This window comes from Prorops nasuta, unplaced genomic scaffold, assembly GCF_024137725.1.
Source record: "Prorops nasuta isolate Cenicafe-Biocafe unplaced genomic scaffold, Cenicafe_Pnas_1.2 PNAS00008, whole genome shotgun sequence".
NCBI lineage: Eukaryota > Metazoa > Arthropoda > Insecta > Hymenoptera > Bethylidae > Prorops > Prorops nasuta.
In genome coordinates this window covers 5,947,388-5,967,210 of record NW_027116805.1, presented here as the reverse complement: position 1 = coordinate 5,967,210, position 19,823 = coordinate 5,947,388, and the positions used below count along the sequence as shown (strand labels likewise).

At 41.4% G+C, this 19,823-nt stretch overlaps 1 protein-coding gene across 1 annotated transcript in view; it reads right to left on the bottom strand.

Moving 5' to 3' along the window:
- The window catches only part of LOC136775334 (uncharacterized), a 41,435-nt gene that overhangs the window by 4,768 nt on the left and 16,844 nt on the right, over nucleotides 1-19,823 (bottom strand). The window contains exons 3-9 of the mRNA XM_066730018.1: nucleotides 6,487-6,636; nucleotides 5,027-5,221; nucleotides 4,061-4,146; nucleotides 2,925-3,121; nucleotides 2,599-2,716; nucleotides 2,207-2,446; nucleotides 1,210-1,367 (exon numbers count right to left, since the gene is read on the bottom strand). Of these exons, the coding sequence (XP_066586115.1) occupies nucleotides 1,210-1,367; nucleotides 2,207-2,446; nucleotides 2,599-2,716; nucleotides 2,925-3,121; nucleotides 4,061-4,146; nucleotides 5,027-5,221; nucleotides 6,487-6,636 (1,144 nt within the window). The remainder of the gene's footprint in view (nucleotides 1-1,209; nucleotides 1,368-2,206; nucleotides 2,447-2,598; nucleotides 2,717-2,924; nucleotides 3,122-4,060; nucleotides 4,147-5,026; nucleotides 5,222-6,486; nucleotides 6,637-19,823) is intronic.

Genomic DNA, 19,823 nt, shown 5'->3' with positions numbered 1-19,823 from the left:
ACGGCAAGGTAATACGTAATTTGTATAGCTATAGGTAATCTGCTTGTACCGGGAAAATTAAAACGAACGATTCATTCTACCGTTAATTTAACGATACGAGGCGTCAAAGTAACAAGCGTCAAATTGCACGCGTTGTGTACTTTCCCATCATTCGGAGGATCGAACGTTCTCGTTCACGAAGGAATATTGCCTTCGAGCATATATAGCACTCGTTTCTTTCAACTTTTCATATTGTCACTCTTCTATTTTTATACTTTGTTCGTGAAAAAATTCAGTATCGATCGAAGGAATAAATTTAATCGTTATGTACTATAATGGCCTCCGGAAGTAGTAATGGTGATAGTAATGGTACATTTAAGTAGTACAACTTTTAAAGTCGCAAATCAATGGATGCATTCAGCCGACACTCAGCGGTCTCAACCGCTAAGTAAAATACGCCTATGATTGCATGGTTGTTCAGTGTTAAAGTTGGCCAAACATAAGCGTATTTTACTTAGCGTTTGAAATCGCTGAGTGTCGACTGCGGATGCACCCATTGATTTGTATCGTGAAATGCTGCAAAAACTTCTAGAAGCTTCTGCAAACTTCTGGATGCAGTGATCGTAATTTGTCTTTTTTAGTTTGAAAGCTTTTGTGAAACAAGAAAAGGTGTGCCCTTCGAATTAAGACGTTCTTCCGATAAGGCGCTAATGAAACAGAAAAGTCTGTAAAACCGACGCTTAAAAGATATTGCTTTTAAACATTTCTATTTACTATTTCCGAAACTAGTGATTGCGTACATTCGAGTAATAAATGAATATTACATGATAACTTTTGTTGCCTCGCAATACGATTATGGATAAAGTAGGAAAATACTTTGAAAACTCTTGAAAATGCATTCGTGTCCCTTACATAAATAATATACATATATGCACCCCCCTAGAGCTTCCTGTTCAAATAACAATTACGCACGTCGATCATTATTTTTCATAAACGACTACCACCTCATCCTCAGCCGAAATTTCCCAATATTAAGATTTATAAGCTATAATCAATTCATATTATATATAAGTTCCCGTATTCGGGGGCCGGGTCTTAAACAACAAACTCCGCAACACTGATACTCGCATGTGCTCGCTGTGTATTTGGTGAAATAATCGATTATCAATGACCACAATTAATTTCCTGATACAGTTCTGGTTTCCGCATCGACTTTCCAAAGTTACTTGCCCGATATAAGCGAAACTGCTCCACCAATTCATCATGGCTTCCGAAAAGAGGATCTCGCCGATGTTGTAGCGACCACGCAAGTCGTACTTGCTCCCATCCAATGGAACGCCCAGTATATATGGCAGTTCTTCACCGTGAACAGTGCGCTGCCGTTGTTGCTGAAAGATAACGATGCGATATCAGCCTCTGTACTTTTATTAGAAATAGACTGCAACGCTCGTATTTCGAGCGGTGTGGTCTATTGTAATTTCTTTCTCTCTCTCTCTCTCTCGCAGCATCAACCAAAAATCACTATCTTATACGTTGTACAAAGATTTGCGAAAATGGCATTTTGCTTTTTAATTATTAATAATTGATTAAAATAATGGCATGGATGGTAGATAACGAATTAATCAATCGGACGAATCAATTAAAACAAGTTTCATTTCCATTTTATCTAATCCCATTCTCGTCGCGGTAACGGATTTAACTGTGATCTGGCGTTTTGTATTAAGCAGCGAATTAATAATTGAGCATTACTCGTAATTGGTTATAATATCAAATATTCCTGTTAATTAATACGTTGAAGCGTTCAGTTCTACATTGAATTTAGCTGTACTGCCGGCAGCTATGGCTTCGCGAACACGATAATGCCGGAACGATAAAAACCACTGGCTAAAATCCAAATAGGTTTGTAGCTGAGATTTTTCTTCGCGCACGCTCTACAATGAATATACACGATAGTCCTTTTCTATCCAAGGAATCCCGATGTTAAAAAGCTCTAAAACATAAAACGAGCAAACTTTGTTTCTCCGAATTTCAAAGGTTTTCAGGACTCTCGGTAAGATTTTACAAAGAATTAAAAATATCGCTCTGGTTTTCTTCTCGTGATTAATCGTTGATGAAATTGGTGTTGCTTATCGAGCTGCAGAGAGAGAGAGAGAGAGAGAGAGAGAGAGAGAGACTGTTCGTCAATTTCCAGGAAAATTTAATTGGAAGCTTGTGCTTTTTCACTTACTCCTGAATAATCTTGCATGGCTTTTGGATGTGAGAAGACATACATATAGCTTCGTGGATTTGCCTTTGAATGTAAATTGGCAGTCATTATCAAAGGAGCCGCAGTGCCACTGTCGGAGAGCGCTTCCAGCACCAAGTCTCGATTTTTCGTTGCGTATTCGTTGGAAAATCCAGCGCGAAAGTCACCGTAGTGTTCGAGGACTTTCGACAGAACCAGCTCCGGCTCCAATTCGTGCGTCGCCTAAGGACGAAGATAAATTCTTCGTGACATACTTTGAAATTGTAGAACTTGCAAGAGTGCTAGCTGGTCTCGGATTAAAGATTGCAGTGTGGCTCGTAATTCTGCCTTTGCCATGTTTTCCCATTGAAAGTGTTTCAGCTTTATGTACTTGCCTTGGCGTGATCTCGAAGGATCTCGTCCCGTTGACCGTCGAGCATCCCGTGTAGCAAGGCCACCGGTGGTAAAATGTGAAACTTTTCAGATTCCGTCACACCATACATCAAGTCGAACCTGTCGAAAGTTTCCTTTTAAAGCCTATATCCATCAGCATCAACAGATTCATTAATCCCAATCAACTCTCGAATACACACACACACACACACACACACGTATATATATACAAGCCGAAGTAACATTTTATTTGTAATTTCTAAAGGGAATTACAGTGGTGTAAAAAGTACTCGAACCATCGTAATTAATCGACAATTCTTAATGTTACCTGCCAAAAAGCTGAGCGTTTTCCATCAATCTCTCGGGCTTATCAGGTATCACGGCTTTGTCGATGAGAGGGGCGAAAGCTGGAACGTATTTGGGTTTGTGTATCTTGACGTTTAGCAGAGCATCGACGTCCTGGTTCCGCAGACACATCGCCAGATCGCTGTCGGTTTTGGTTGGACAGTTAAGGGCGTGAGCAACCTGGAAATAAAGGCGTGCCGTTTCTCTTTCGATTCTCCTGTGTATAGCCAACCGGTGAGGAATCGTCCTCCATTAGATTCGGTCGATCCGAAATCACAATCCGAGTTCCCGTTTCCTCCAGCTATATATATACGGACTCGGAGTTACAACGACGTTGAATGGGAACCGATCGAGCGCGATTAATCAGAAGGCTGCAGACTTTCCACAAGGTAAAGTCGTAATTCGCGTCCACGCCCAATAAGATTTTTCGCCCGCGCGATGCTTCATCGTCGAACAATTTTCCTTCCAAACGCTTCGATTTCTCGCGCGCGCGGCGACATGCATGTATACTATATATATATATAGATGACCCATATACGTATATGGGCGCAGCCAATACGATAACTGTCGGAGCACGTCAAACGCGCGACGAAGGAGATGCGAAAGTGGTGTAATTATTTACGCGAACTTGTATATCGCGCGAGGATAGGAGGACGGGAAGCTCGGAGGCTGAAAATTACGGCGAGCTTATCTCGCGATTTTCACTCTCGACTCGTCGCGATGCCCGATCGATACAGGCCAGGCACGACGACATGGAATAAATTTATTATCTCGTGAATCAAATTTGACGTGGCGCAAGTGTGCGATACGTGGCAAAAATGTGACTTTAAAACTGACTCTGAAATATGAGCAAATCATGGCCTATGACGTATAAATTTCTTTTTATGGAACGCGTCTGACGTTTATTCATAAATATAATTACGAAGAGGGCGCGATAAAACTTGAGTTTTCTAAAACAATCCATGAATTTCATGAACGGCGAAACAGCCAGACCCATAATGAAAAATGATAAACTGCAGAAGCGCGATAAATTAAGTCATTGGCGCGCGAGTATAACAACGCTGTCGAGTCGAGGAAGATTTTCGGGAGTAATGACGTCATCAATAGAGCGATATTCACCTGTTTTGTAATTTGCAGGGGAGCTTTGCCAATGGCGTCGGCGCTCAGGGCTGAGCCTGACATAAGAATGGCTCGCTTGAAGAGACCTGTGTACACACGCACAAACACACAAAAGGAGCACGATTAATAATTCGCTCTCGCAGCTTCTATCCGAGAGCAGGTTTGCTTGGCACCTGGCTTGACGTGGAAAAAAAATATCAGCTCGAGTTATTTTTCATTGCACGTAATATAATTATTGGCCGGACGCGCGCGGCAGCATTGTGAGCTTCCGAGCGAAGGAGAAAAGTTCCTATTTCAGTGCACAACCGAAGCTCGGTCTATGAAAAATGGTCCGCGCGCGCGTCTTTCTTCCTCCATCTCTGCCGTCTTTCCACTTTGGTCCACTACGTTTTTCTTGCGCACGAAAAATTACTGGCTTATAACTATGCTCGAATAATGCTGCAACTTTTTACATTCGCGTATTAGTATACACGCGCCAAGGCACGCACGCTTGTGTTTCCACGATTCTTCGAAATAATGTGCCTACCATTTGGTATTTATATAATAAAATCGAGCCACTGCACGCTCCAGCTGCACAGGACTTCGATATATATATATATATATATATTTGCTAATAATGCTTGTTATAGTTTCGGGTATCCACATATACAGATATTCCACGGTTTTCCCAGAGTGTACAAATTTCTGGAGCATAAAAATGATTGAATATTTGATGATTACTGTATATACATATATATTGGAACGATTCAATAACAAAAGCTTGATATTTTACAATTAAATATAAGCCAATGTACACGAATAATGCCGCTGGTGAATTTTAGCTGCAGCAGATAGAAATCAATTTCAAATACCAAATATCGTAAATTAGTAGATAAAATTAGTATGAAGTGACAGATGCGGCGTTTGTCGATATTCACCATTCCGAATGAAATATTTTCAAGCTCGGCTGTGCCGCCAATTGCTTACCTTTACTGTTGGCTACGGGACTGATTAACAATAAATTGGCAAATATGGCGCCAGTTCCATGCCCGACTATGGTCACGCTGTTAGGATCTCCACCAAACTCGACGATATTTTGTTGAAGCCACAGAAGGGCCGCTATTTGGTCCAATAATCCGAAATTGCTGGCTGTCTCATCTCGAATTCCAGGCCTCAGAAAACCTAAGATTTTAATCAGATTCTTTGCATCATAGCTAATATTTTCCATAATCTCCACTAACAAGTAGTTACATACACGAAAACTGCTTGCGATTGTATAATAAATCTATTCAAGAAAACAGTATATGATAATAATAATAAGCTAGGTTGAATAATCGATGAGAAAGACGCTCGTATATATCCGAATGATAAATCCAGGCGCTTTTCATTTGTAAATGCAAAGCACTTTGACGATTCGGAGCAATTGGTAGATTTTTTAGCAACTCGACAGAGGCGAAAACATATTTTTCTCCTGGTTTGCAAGGGGAAGTTATATTCGCAAGCTCCTCGTGCACGTACAACACAGTCTTGCCGTGTCCGTGGAAAGGCAGAACGGCGCAGCGGGGTTACTAAGCGCTTCCCCAGCACTTTAACCTAATTTATGATTATGGTTTCGCGCCTGGCTTTTTTCTAACCACTTCACTTACCGGACGTTACGGGTGTATCGGGCGCGAGCTACACTTGGCAATGTGCGCGCGACCCTTTTCCATTTGCATTGTGTACTCGTTTCACGCGTTATCTTTTTCCGTTAAATGAAAAAGGATACACATTTGCGGAATAAAGTAGTATACCGTGCAGGTGGATAGGGTATATATATATATAATGCGTAATTTGTGCCATGTAATTCATCTCGGACAAAACCTAGACGTTTCTACAATTGCAAATGGTTTATATTTGTTCGCAAAGTACACAAACAATTTCATTCGAGCTAGCCCGCAGCTTTTCATATGCGTCTCTCCATGGCCAAAGGCTGTATTAAAAACGACGTTTGTGTATTTTTCATATGTTTATACTGCCGGTTGGCGATCGAGTGGTGAAATTTTATTCTGGCGTGGCGAAGCAATATTTTGGTCCGATATGAAAATCCATCAACTAGCGGCTGCGTTATGCAGTCAATGCAGTTTTCCTTCAAAAACCGATAAATGAAGCAACGCGAGCGAGCGACGCCGCGGAGCTAAGATAAAAAGCGGAAGTGGCTCTGGGGTCGAAGCTCGATACACAGCGGGGGAATCTCGACTATACTGACGATGCAGAATTTCTGATCTCGGAGCAAAATGGCTGGCTAGTGCCAGCGCGCTAAACCGCCTGCTCCATTCGAATTCGTGACCGTGAAGTAATGGGGACGAACAAAAGTTTCGAGTGGTACATTGAAATTTCCCGGATATAATGCCGCAATGCGCAGTTACCAACCTTACTACACCAAAGTCATTCCTCTGCAATCAACTTACCCAGGATTCCAAGACGAAAGTTGATAGTGACGAATACGACGTTTCCGTAAGCCGCTATTATGGTGCCGTCGTAAGGATTGCCGCTGTTCCATTCGAAACTTTCCCCATGGATAAAAACCATAACGGGATACTTCTTTAAATTCCTGTGTCCTGAAACACGCGAGAAAAATTCTGCTCAGATGTGATATTTCAGATTGCGCGCTGCAATTATACGCCCAGTGTCGAAACTTTATTTCTTCTTTTCTTCTATATTATGTATATATATATATATATATATATGTGCATGCAGCTACCATATGGTATATCTATAACATTTGCATCGCACCTGCCTTTTTACAGGACTGATTTACGTTAGTCGAAAAATTATACGCCGAGTTGGCGTGCGGATACCACCGCGCGCGGTGCTGCGCGTGTAGAGCAGTCCGGGAATTTATGATCCACCCTCGCCCCCCCCCCCCCTCCCCTCCCTCTCCACAACTATTCACTGTGAGTTTTCGATATTAGCCTATCTATAAATTCTTCTCCCGCACTACCACCGCGCGGACAACGTAGTTTCCTTTTAGGTATACCGATCCACAAATTAGACTAGCCCGAAACCCCTTTGAGATTTATTGGTAAATCTGCTTTACCCGATTGCAGCTTCCACCGTATAATATAATAGATAGCTATCGTTTGCAAATCGCACGTCCAAATTTCTGCTGATATTTGAATATCGATTCGATCGTTATACACCGGAGCGAACTGATTCTTTTGACTCTCGGCTATGTCTATAGCAGCACTTTGCCCAAATTGAGAAAACCAATTTAAAATTTCCAGATCCTTCCACCTTGGCTAAAAGCACCGGTGCGAAAATTGCGTATATATATATATATATATCGACTATCATCTATATGTATATTTCTCGCGACTCGAATAAAATGTGTGCAGAATAGAAAGAAAAGTACCCTTTTAATTTGATCGAGCGTGAAAAAATATGGCATTAGGAAGAATCGTGTCAAAGCTATATAGTTAGGACAAGCTCGGAGGTACGACGGATAAAAGAGAAGCAGCATGATGAGACGAGATTTCAATCCGACCAACATAGAGTGGAAACGATCTAAAAACTCATTTACCCCCCCAGGAAGCTTATCCCAAGATTTAATTAACGGTTTCAATTATCACCGAGGACGGCCAACGCCGAGAGCGAACGTATCCTGTATTTTCCCGTTTCAACAAACACATTCGACGATCGAATCGGCATTACCTTTTTCTTCCCTCTAGTTCGTGCTTTATGCCTTCGTACCCCCGGATGCTTGTTTAAAAAGATGTTTTCGTTCTCTATTGAATTTATAAACCTATCGATTCGATAAATACGCATCGCTCCTCTTTTTAAGGATTTCCAGTCATACAAATAATATTCCGATACGAGATATAACTCTGCGAAAGAGAATTTCACCGTTGAAATTTCAGAAGAAACTTCGAGCACTTGGCCCAACTTCTAGAACCTTCTTATGAGAAGCTTTATAGTGCCTCATTTTGAAATAATGTCCGAACCTTTCCAAATATATAGTAACCGTCGTGTAATTTTTTTTTCATTTTCAACCTCTCTCAAGAATTTTAGTCTGTTTTAAACTTTCGCTATCACCGTTGGAAGGCCACGAGAGCTTTTGAACTTAGGAATTTCCACGACCTGAATACCGTTTCAAAGTGAGACTAAAAAGCATCAGTTATTTTCCAGAAATAGTTCCCTCGTCGCTGCTTGCATTTTTTTTTACCTCCCTATATTGCCGTTTGTTGTTCTTGAGAACAAAAAAAGGGTACAGAAAGGGCAGAAGGAAAATGTAAACACACGAAAGACAGAAAGATTATAAGATATTTTCCGGTTATGGAATGACGAAAATGAAAGGGAAAGTAAGAGCATTAGCGGGCTGGAGACAATACCACGCAGTTGTACTAAAAATTGAGAAATTTCCATGAAAATTGAAAGGTTTATACGCGTGGATATAGAATCTCGCGTAAAATTGATGCATTGGAAATCATGCCGATGAATATTTTCATCTGACGCGCAGCGAGGGAGGGAAAAGCTTCCCGGCAATCTGTATAGCGATAAAAGTGATAGGTGGAACCAAGGATGCGCAGCGACGAAGAGGCATCGAATGGACGTCGTTGGCCATTTGCACAGCTTTCCACCAAAAATACTTCATCCCTAAAAGACCACACAAACCTTATTCGCTCATAATTTCTAGATTCCCGCATATGGAAATAATCCCCCGATGACCGATCAGCCCACCGCGAACTTTGCCAAACAATTTTCCCACCAAAGAGTATGCCTGGCATGCTAGAAATTGAAATTCCGTTCAATCACGGGGAAGAAACTGTTGGAAAAAGGCACTTGAATCCGAATGATTACGATTAAGGGGAATCGAGCAATCGTCGAAGGTCGATTGTTCGGATGACGATGATATAAAAAATTGCAAGCGGCATGCATCGGGCTCTGGCATTTGCATGGATATATATATATATATATATATATATATATATAGTGTATTGGTGATTGAAAAAATGCAACTGTTTGATTCGAGGCGAGCGCAGGAGGATCCAACGAGTCGAATAGCCATAGCACGTATATAGGAAGATCGCGCGGAGTCTCTATATGAAAGATAAGGTCATTGAACTCGGCCTCCGCGCTCGCAGCGGATCAATTTTCGATTTACGATCGAGCCTTCTTGCTCGCCATATATTCGCAGCTTTTATCACGACGCAATAAATTTTATCGGCAGACGGCCGATAGGTGGGTATCGCATCTCGCGAGGCGAAATAAATATTTATGATCACCGGCATCGACATCCTGCGAGGCGAGCGCCTAAGCTGGTGCACGTGTGCACTCGCGACTCTTCCGTGCCTTCCACTTCCGACGTTGAAAAGTAGACTTTTCTCCTGCAAGTCAGAGTGTCGAGGATGGAGAATAAATAATGAAGTTATCACGAAGTAAGCATGTATACTGATATCCTGGGGAATGACCAAGCTATCGTAAGATAATGGTAGCATAAATCACGGGGGAAGCGAGCTTGGCTTCCTCCCAAAAGATCGTACGACTATGAAAGCACGGCATCTTCTTCGTCTTTCGTCTGTCTCGCGTTGTCCGAGACAATGGAAAACATCTTTTTGCCAGCGCGGAGGTCAAAGAACCAAAACTCTTCGAATCCGCACAGACTGGCGCCATCCCACTGCTACGCCTCGAACCTTCCAGCTTTCCGAGCTTGCGCCACCCTCGTGAAGATGGCGACATCGAGCATTTTTCTACCCTTTAAATTTTTATCGATAACACAGTCTGCCTATCTCGCGAAAATCTCATCAATTTCGATTTTCTCGCCGCCCGATCGATCTGATTCGCTCGATGAATTATCGTAATTATTTTTTTCAATTACCATGAAATTCGTGGACTGTAAAAATTGTAAAATGAAGAGCGTATTATGGTATAGACCCAGATGGAAGACAGCTCTACAACGACGAGGTGGTTAAGACGTGGTGGAGAAGACGCGAAACTTCTGTTAAACTTGTTTTTGACGCTTCGCGCAGTTGGAATTGAAGTTTGCTTGGCTCTCGCGAGTAACGTTGCAGAGTTATACTTGGCATTTTGCGAGAAAACATTTCAAAGTCGTTGAGCAATTTTACATTTACGGTGCTTGTTCCTCTCTACCCATTTCGATTAGAAAAAAATTCTTCGGCTGCAGGATATTTTTTCTACGAGCAATTATGTATAATCCAGCAGTGTTTAAGAAAAAAGTAGTACGAATAGAGTTTGATCGTACGTTGGTGTCGAGAAAAGTGACGAAGGAACGATAATTTGGAGATTTTAATTACAAGGAGTATTTTATACGAGGTATCAGAGAAGCGTGACGGTTATGAGTATTCTTTTATTGAACTCTATCCCTCAGACAGTTGACACATATTTCTGTAAGGATCCGTGACTTGGAAAGCTTCGCGTGTAAAGTGCGAAGCCTTGTCGTTCCCTTTTTACGAGCTATTCAAGTCGCGAGAATCAAGACCGCAGAGCACGCGGAGCGCTGCTGGGACGGATACCGCATTTCGCATTCGCCCTGAAGCGATTGCGCAGGCAGAACCGGAAATCTCGTAGCTGCTGCCCGTTACTGGTAGTTTCAGAGGGCTATAAAAGGTTACTCCACTTCGAAATCCTGTGTTCCGTTCACTACTGATTTCAAAACAAAATTGCCTCGAACAGAAATGTCCCCTGGCTCTCTGACTCAATTTCGCAAACGCTTCTCCACTCGTTGCAACAGCTTCGCTAATTAATTTTATAGTCAGCGAAATAATTACGAGTCTCTCCGACACGGGAGATCTTCCTCCCTCCCTTCTGTCTGGGTCCTAACGAACCTCACGATAAAATTCTGCAAAAGAAACTAAAAACTGTGACGACGGGGTTGTATGAATCTCTGTTTACTTATCCAGCAATTGAAAAAAATGAGTTAAAAGGGTAAAAAAGAAGGCATTACAGTCTTTTTGATTATACCGACTGTAACTTGGTGAATTCGTCATTGTACGATTATTACAGCAGCTTTTATACTTTCATTTCAAAGAATTATGCTCCTTTTGAGCAGGCCTCGGCCATTCACTTTGAAGTTCTTGAAAAACCCGCTGTTTCTTGACTCGAGATCTGAAACTCTTTTATATGTAGCTACGTGCAACGCTCATATAACTATCGATCTTAGGATCTTTTGCATATAATATAAAGTCACAAAGGGAAGAAACTCGCCTTTTACGAGGATTCAGCTCTCCCTCGCCACACCTCCTCCGAGGATTGCTTTCCACTAGAAAATATGTCGTATGGACTGAGATATGACGATAGCCAAAGAATCCACTGCCTGCTCTCTTTCCTCTTTCTTTAATAACTTCTTCCCTTTCTAGCTCCTTTTCGATCTATGCACAGTCCGTTTCAACAATCTTTTACCCTAACCCCTTCGAGTCCCCTTGTATCCCTATACGCTCTCAACTGGCTACAATGCACGTTACTTTAATGAACCCAACCATATCCCCTTATTACCCCCTACACACTGCACACATACACAATTATTTCCAACCGTATAAATTCTACTACAATCGCATAAATTTATTCGCCAAAAAATAAATACTGTGATAAGATTTTTGGACTTGAAAATCCTCTATCAATTTCGCTTAACGAATACCGTAAGCTTTTCACTAACCGTAACAAAACACGTCGGAAAAGCTTGAAACCAGCTTCCGATTCCTGTTGGGCGATGGGAAGTGGAATAACGAGATTCCACAGCTCGATGGGAACATGATTCTGTAGGTACATGAGCCAGCAAAGCCTTCCATTATACTAGACGATGCTATTCAATCCGTGGTACACGTATCCCAATGGGCGTATTGCGAGCGTCTCGAGGAGACAACACAGAACAGATGTTTTCTATGTCGATGTTTAGTTTATCTCTATCAACAGCCCGATCCCCTAGAGCTCCACGCGAGTCTATTGTTTTATCAAAGCCATAAAATTATCTTGTCTATTTTCAAATTAGATTACAAGAGAAAAAATATCGTTATGTGAATCGGCTATAATATTATATTGTATTAACGAGAATAAAAGAGCATATATGTATATTCGTGAAATAATTTATGTTTATCGAATTTAATGATTCGAAGCCGCGCAATAAACATTTAACGAAGGCTTTGTTTTTTAGCATTTAAAATATCCATTTTGCAAAATATCAGAAACTTTTACAGTCGAACGAATTTTCATTTTTACCTTACAAAGCTTTTCACCGACTGAATTCATTTGTTTGTTGAACATTGTGTCCTGAAGGTACAATAAATAATTAACCAAAGCTTATCCTTTTATATACATGTAATTCGCGTGCTCCTATTATAAAATTGCAGATATTTCTATGGTCGAACATATTTTGGTTTTTAGCTTGCAAGCTGCTCTCGCAATGTACACCACGGTACGTACGTGTAGCGTTTTATTTATGAAATAAGTCATACACGCGATACCCCCAGTGTATTTCTGGTAGTTGGAAATTTAGCCTCTCTGGTGGTCGGTAAATCACAGGAGCGTTGTCGGGGCCAGGTAACGAAAAGCGTCGACATCTCAAGAATCCAATCAAGGAAAATGCTAGGCTAGGCTGGAAGTGGTGTGTCGGTATAGGCGGTGTACGACGAAGGTTATTAAAAGAAATAACATTTTTAGCGATCCCGTTTAAATGCATGAGGCTTCGCGTGGCTCTGGCTATAGGCGTCTCCACGCGGCTTACATCCGGAAGGCCAAGGGTTGCGACTCTATAGCTGCTCACGGACTCGGTGTGTCATGCTCTATTTACGCGTTCAACGATAACCAGTGCTTCCCTCTTTAAAACACGGCTTAAAAAGCTTAGCGGAGGAAAAACGCGCTTCGCAACTCTTGCCTCTTCTCCCCACCCACTGCAAGCATTTTCGCACGATGCAAAATGAGCGCTCTTATGCAGTCCCTTCTACGTGGGCCGCTCGGGTTTGCCCAAGCACGCGTATAGGTGACGCTGAAAAGCGGCTAATGAATGGAAAAGATTTGTCACTCGAAGAGCACGCCGTCACCTGAGAAAAGCCCGCAATGAAAAGCTGCAGATAAAACTTCCCGACACGTTGCTCTTTCAGCTGGTTGATAAAACTCTCCACCGAACCACGTGCCAGCCTTATTGCTCACAATTTATTTATACCTGCTATAAAGCTTGAATATCGTAACCTCTCCTCTCTTATTTTTAACTTTCCCCCAAAGATCCATTCTTTCTTTCTTTGCTTAATGACGCGACCCTTGGAAACCAAATGTAAAATTCTTTCTTTTTTAATTCGACGGTAATTTTTTAACAAGGCTCTTATATCGTAATTGGAATCTATCGTGTTCGAGTTTTTTCTTTTATTTTTTTTTTTTTTTTGTTAGATGCTTGTCGAATTGTTGTAACTGGTGCACAAATTAATAGTATAGATACGATAAATGAAGAATTCAGCCTTCTCGTATATAATTCTAGCCAAACATTTCTAGTTGGACTTTATTCTATCGCTCGATTAGAGAACGTCGATTCGGTTGTATATGCATTAATAATAATTAAACCAACACTAACTGCAAATATGCGTAGGATAGGAGATCGATTATCGTCGAACTCGTGGCATAACCAGCTCGAAAATTTTAAAACTTTGGCGGTTCGTTGTTTCGGCTCTTTGCGCATTGATTAATCTGTTGTGCATTAATAAAGCAATTAATCAAATATATCATATATAGTTTCTATGCTTGAAATCTATTATTAAGTAATTATCGACTGCGAACAGCATGAAATCAATTTCTTCCTTCTATAAAAGTATATTAAATTAATTTTATATTTATTATTTCAGAGGTATCATTTTTATCGTAATTAATGAACAAACGAGAAACCGAGTTTTTCAGACTTTCAAATTATGATCATTCGTTTTGATGGTCGTTATCAATTTCCAGTGGGTGCAGTATACTATGGTTTTCTGCAGCATATGCAGGTACATAGTAATTACGTGCATCTACCTTCGAACACATTTCACTTTGCACATGAACGCATATATGCAACTGCCATTTGACTGGTACACTAAAGCTGTCATTATGAAGTAGTTTTGGACGCGCTAACAATGTCACCAGAAATCAACCGACGAATCAGATTTGCATTGGAGCATGAAAAAGTTCGACCCAAATAATTCGGAAAGTATTTTCTAGCGCGGAGAACGAGGATGATAATGGAAAAAAAGGTATATAGGAATAAACGTCGGGTCTAGTTAAAAATTCATTCTTGGAGAAATAATTTTGAGGAAATATATATATATATATATATATAGGTAACGCGCATTGGAAGGGCGAAATTTTGCGAAATACGTTCGGAGGATGTGGAGCTGAGAGAAATTTCATGAGCCTGCCAACGTCAGCTTCCGCACAGAGGGTCGTTTCATTATCGGCCAAAAGTCGATCGTCCTTATCTCTCTTAATAGTAATTCGGTTGGACGGATCATCGATTCAGAACAGAATTCCAGCTCGCTCCATTATGTCTATTTAACTATTTCATGAAGTACGGTGAGATTGGGCCGTAAAATTTTTACGATTTCTGTCCTCGGCACGTATATAGTATATTCTAGGATGTACATCGCATATATCTAAGGTCCTACGATGCTGGGTGTCCGTATATATACGGTTTGCAGCAATGGCCTTTAGTACAGTGTAATCTGCTGAGTGGCGGACGCATACAACATTCATCGCACGTTGGTTGGTTACGATGTCACACTATCGTATTATTTGAGCCCTGACCAGGTTACGGAAATGACGTTATTGCCGTTGTCAGGCCGATAAGAGGACTCTGAAGTGCGGCAATTAGTCACCTTGAATGAATAACTCCCACCCTTCTCTGTTCGGCGCGACTGGAAAATGACGGAATTTTCAATGAGATTTACGAGTCTTCGGTAGATCCAACGCCGAGTGCCTGTCTCCAACAGTGCTCCACCAACTTATGAACCTCAAGATTATCCGACAATTTATTTTCCTTTAGCAAACTATTATGCAAGGAATCTTCGAGACTCCCCACACCACCAAAGTCCAGTCCCAGCTCCCTGCAACTTTCATCTTTTTTTCATAAAACTTATCTACAAATTTTACAACTTATTCGTGTTATGTATATTATAGTAGAGAAGTAACAGTATCTCTTTCATACTTTATCATCGCAAAATCTATAACAATCGTTCCGTGCTAATAGTTGTTGGAATGTTGGTGAGAGAAAATGTATAATTTTGTTTGAAAAGGGTAGGTTAGTTTCCATATGAATGATTCGAATTGAGCCATAGGTGATAGTATAATGCCACGTACATGAATTTACGGTCCAATGAGCATTTCCCTTATGGGACCCTTACACAAATACCCATAGCCGTTCCAGAGAACACACGCTCCCCGAAGGTGTGTTTTCCTTATTTTGTGACACGTACATATATCTACATTATGTTATGAACATGCCGTAAATATACACACAGGTATATAGTTGTAACGGTACACAAGTGAGCCCACGAGCAAACGCAAATAAACGCAAAGGAAGTTACGTGTACGCATTTAGCTCACATGTGGGTAGTCCTGTGGATGAGCACAAACGCGTACAAAGATATTCAAACAAACAAGGAAAATGTACGCGATCATCCGAAATTACGAGCTTTCCATTCGGACGATTGCCTCGGAGCACGACGTTAGCATAAGATTTTCCGAGCCCCGCCAGCCGCAGAACCTGCAAGAAAATCAGGCGTTCAAGCTTCGCTTATTTCCACGAGTAAAATCTTGCGGAAGTGACTTTAGAAATTTTCGAAATGGAAATGAAATTCAAGTGGATTGCCAGATACCAGGCTGCGCTATCACTTAACATAGCAACAGAGCTCTTTACAAACCTTAAATATATCTCATTTTCCAGAAATCGCCAATAATGAGAAAACACGCAATTTCCCGAGAACAGAAAAGATTTTTTTTTTTCATAAAAATGCTAATAATTTTCTGCAATAATGCTTAATTGGAAATGATTGAAATTTCAAGATGATTGCATTATTCCGCTTTCTCGAGTGAAATGACTCTCTGATTATAGAATTTAGTCGAAAGAATACATTGTCGCAAGTAGTGAAAGTTGTGTGATTTCTCGGAGGAAAGATGGAAAAGTCACGCGAGTTGTTAAACCGCACGCTTGTTGCTCCAAGGTTGGAAGGCGACGCGACGTAAGAGTACGAGGGTCGTCGAGAGGAGCGGGGGAGTAAAGTGGGAGGGGGGAGGGGGGGGGGATGGCGATAATTTCGCCTACCATTAAATATGAAAACGCGATTACGGACGGGCAGAGTGGAGAGTTGTCGTGGCGAAAGGAGGTTGGCGGGTGTGCGCGCGTCATTTAGGGCGATATTCTTCTCTTTTGTGTAAGAGCCACGGGACTGCGTTCTGCATATTTCATCAGGAGCGGCGCGGGGTTACGGCAGAGCGGAGCTAGGACTCGTTAAAATATTTATTTTTCCCCCGGAAATGCGCCATAGCGATTTAATCGATGCAAATTTGGTTTTGATATTCGTGCGCGGCGCGTATATTCATGCGTCATTGGTTGCCGCGCGGCTGCCTGCAATTTCACGAAGAGTGACGGCAGCGATTGCGCAATCGTAATTTTACGATCATGTCGAACAATGGTGGAGGGAGCATTGTAGCAACCAGCAATGGCATCCGGCGACAGCGGAACGGAAGCCATAGTTTTTTTCCGTTTTAAACCGGACTTGGCCATGCCAGCGTAAATCATGGAGCGCGTTGCGGGACAGGTTAGCTTCTTGGCGTGGAGTTAATGGCCTCCCGTATATATTTCTCGGCAATAAGTGGCCGGCTCTTATCTGCATCCGACGCACGAGCCACTTCGTGCCTCAACCGCCACCTTTCTACGTTTCCCCCCTTAAGGAGGAACGTTATAAAGCACCCTGGCACGCGATTAGTCGATTCTCGCGTTGAACCTCCTATCATTTTCAGCCTCGCTAACAACTCCCCCGAGAAGTACTCATCCAACTATACGTTCTCGTGACTCTGGATAACAGCTCCGAAGCGTCCAGATCGAATCTCGGGATGCTAAAACGCCTCTTGCGTTATTATTCCTGATTCCCAATCGTTCCTCCTCTTCTATAATGTCTTCTTTCGCACGGTGCCACCCCCCCCCCCCCCCCCACCCTCTGTTATAAAGACTTTCGTTGAATCGTAATGTACCATTCTCCGCACGCCTCATTCGTCTCATTCTATTTTTCACTCGCTCGCATTAATTAGTCTCAGGCTTATCCCGTCGTTTCGAGTGCGCAAACTTCAGCTATATATATGCTCGCGCTACTTGTACCACTTTACCTAAGCGATTCTGATAATTATGTTAATTATGCGGGATCCCATCACTTGATCAAGGTGGCTTTTCAGCGAAATGCATATGTCGGGAAGCTGTCAGTCGGATTCCCAAATTTGAACTTACGAGTGACATTCGAGACTAGGGAAATTATAGTATGTGCTATATGAAAATCGAAGCGTAAAACCCAAAAGCAGCAGCCTGTCGTACTATCGTTTAATTAACTAATGTGAAATGGTGCAGGTTGAACGATAAATCTTCCGACGTAGAGACGCGTACAGCAAAATATTCATTTGAATTTAGCATTTGAAAAGTCAAGTTTTGGCTTTAGAGTAAAATCTTATACAAGTTCGATCTGTCGGATATACTGACATTCTCGCACATTGTCTTTCAATTAAGCTGGCAGTGTCTGGGTTAAAATCTGAGCAGTCGCGTTGATTAAATGCATATAACCGCGTCTGTCTGTAATGGTAATTTTATATACGACTGCTTGAATGGCTATACATGATAAATTTAATATAGTTCTATATGTATATACTAATTGAAAAAATCACTATTTTATTGAATTAAATTTCTTTTTCCGAATATTCCTCAGCACGGCTAAATATTTACCCGCGATACTAATGAAATGTAATAAAATGAATTAAAATTGATATATATTCGATTTAAGTATTATTTATTTATTAAAACCAAATACATATTTAATTATCATATTATTCAAATGAAGATTTATTTATGAATCAAAGGACAGCTTTCTCAGTGTGTGCGGAATAATAATATTGATTCGAAACTCGATTCCCATGTTTAACGCATATGTTGATACGAAAGTTACGAATGATAGAATTTTAGGACTGAAATATATTAGAGAAAGGAAATTGACCCTGCCTTCAGCTTATTGGCACGTTTTAATGCTTGATCGGTATAATGAAATGGAGAGTCGAATTCATGTGGAAATTCTATCGTGCATCGATATATATATATATATATACATACATGCAAGAGCGAGTGTATTGGTAAAGGACCGGTGTGTAACCAAAAGTATTGAACAGGGCTCCGAAGTGTCGACAGGTATCGAACGAGCGTTGCAGAAGAGTGTTACGGACAAGGAAGGAAGAGCGAGTGGGTGGTGGCTGTGCGAAAACTGGGCGCGATCCGTTTTGAAGGCACTTGAAGGGGTGAGACATGGTAATATAACTTTAAACGAGATTCCCGGTTTCCCGGGTAACTATTAATCTCCATCGTAAAAATTCATGAGGGAACGAAATATCGTCTCTTCGGCTGCTTATGCAATCTACACAATGCTGTGTCGTTTGAAAAAGCACCGATTCATTTTTCCAGTCTGTCCTTGAAGGTAGAAGCTGATTTAACCCCTGTAGATCCTCGGTCAGCCCTGCCAATCAATCTCTTCGTCGCGCGTTCTTACCCGCATCTCTCGCTTATAATATTCTACAAAATCAGAGATATCTCGGGGATGAAGATTAGAAGCTGAACTTGGAAATTAATTGAAACTTCTTGCTCCGAATCTTTCAACACCTCTCTGAATATACCAAAGTCTGAAATTTCCTCGGGCTCCGCTTGGATGAATGTACGGCTCCACATAGTATTCAAGTTGCAGCCAGTAGGTTTCCTTTGAGAATTCGGACTAGTGAGCGTGTGCAATATACCAGTTACAACAGGGACGGAAATCGTTATGATATTGCTTGAAAAGAGCACCAGAACTTTCTATCTGCGGAAAAAGAACGCCATAATACTTTGAAAACTACATATAGCACAGCAAGAGCTGTTACGCCGGAGTATTTGCAAGGGGCATCAAAGGTAACGCAAAATGTGCTGCAGGTACATATGGAAGTATCGCGCGATGGACATTGGCAAATATCCCGAAAAAGAGGCGCGTTGGGAGAGATAAAAAATCACTGGATAGAAATTATTCTTGAAATATTTCAAAGCACCAGGAATATAGTTTATATATATATATATATATATATACGAATTTGGTTTACAGTGCGCGTTGGTGGAGATGGAGCGTGCAGCATGGACGAGTTGGAATCTGAGAGTGGAGCTATAGGGTATATATGAAAGGGGTGAGAGAGTCAGGCCCAGAAGCATGAGCACTGCTACTGTTGGTAGAATAATGGGAAGTTTATCTGAAAGTCCGGGAGAGTTTTGCTCGGAAACAATTACTGCTGGTTGGGGGAGAAACAAAAGAAGGAGCGAGAAAGAAAATGCGAGAGAGATATTTATATTCATTAGAAAGTAAGAAGTCGGAAAAGGCTGGAGCGTAGTTAGTCTGGTTCTCGCTCGCAGCTTGAAAATGTTTAATGGGAGTTTATACCAACGGCATTTTCCCGTAGGCGGTGGTATCTATGGTAGCAGGAAAGTGTCCCTTTCGCATCCGTACAAGTTGCAGCCTTTTTACACGCTGTAACAACACCACATTTTTGGTATGTGTATAGGTATGCTGTT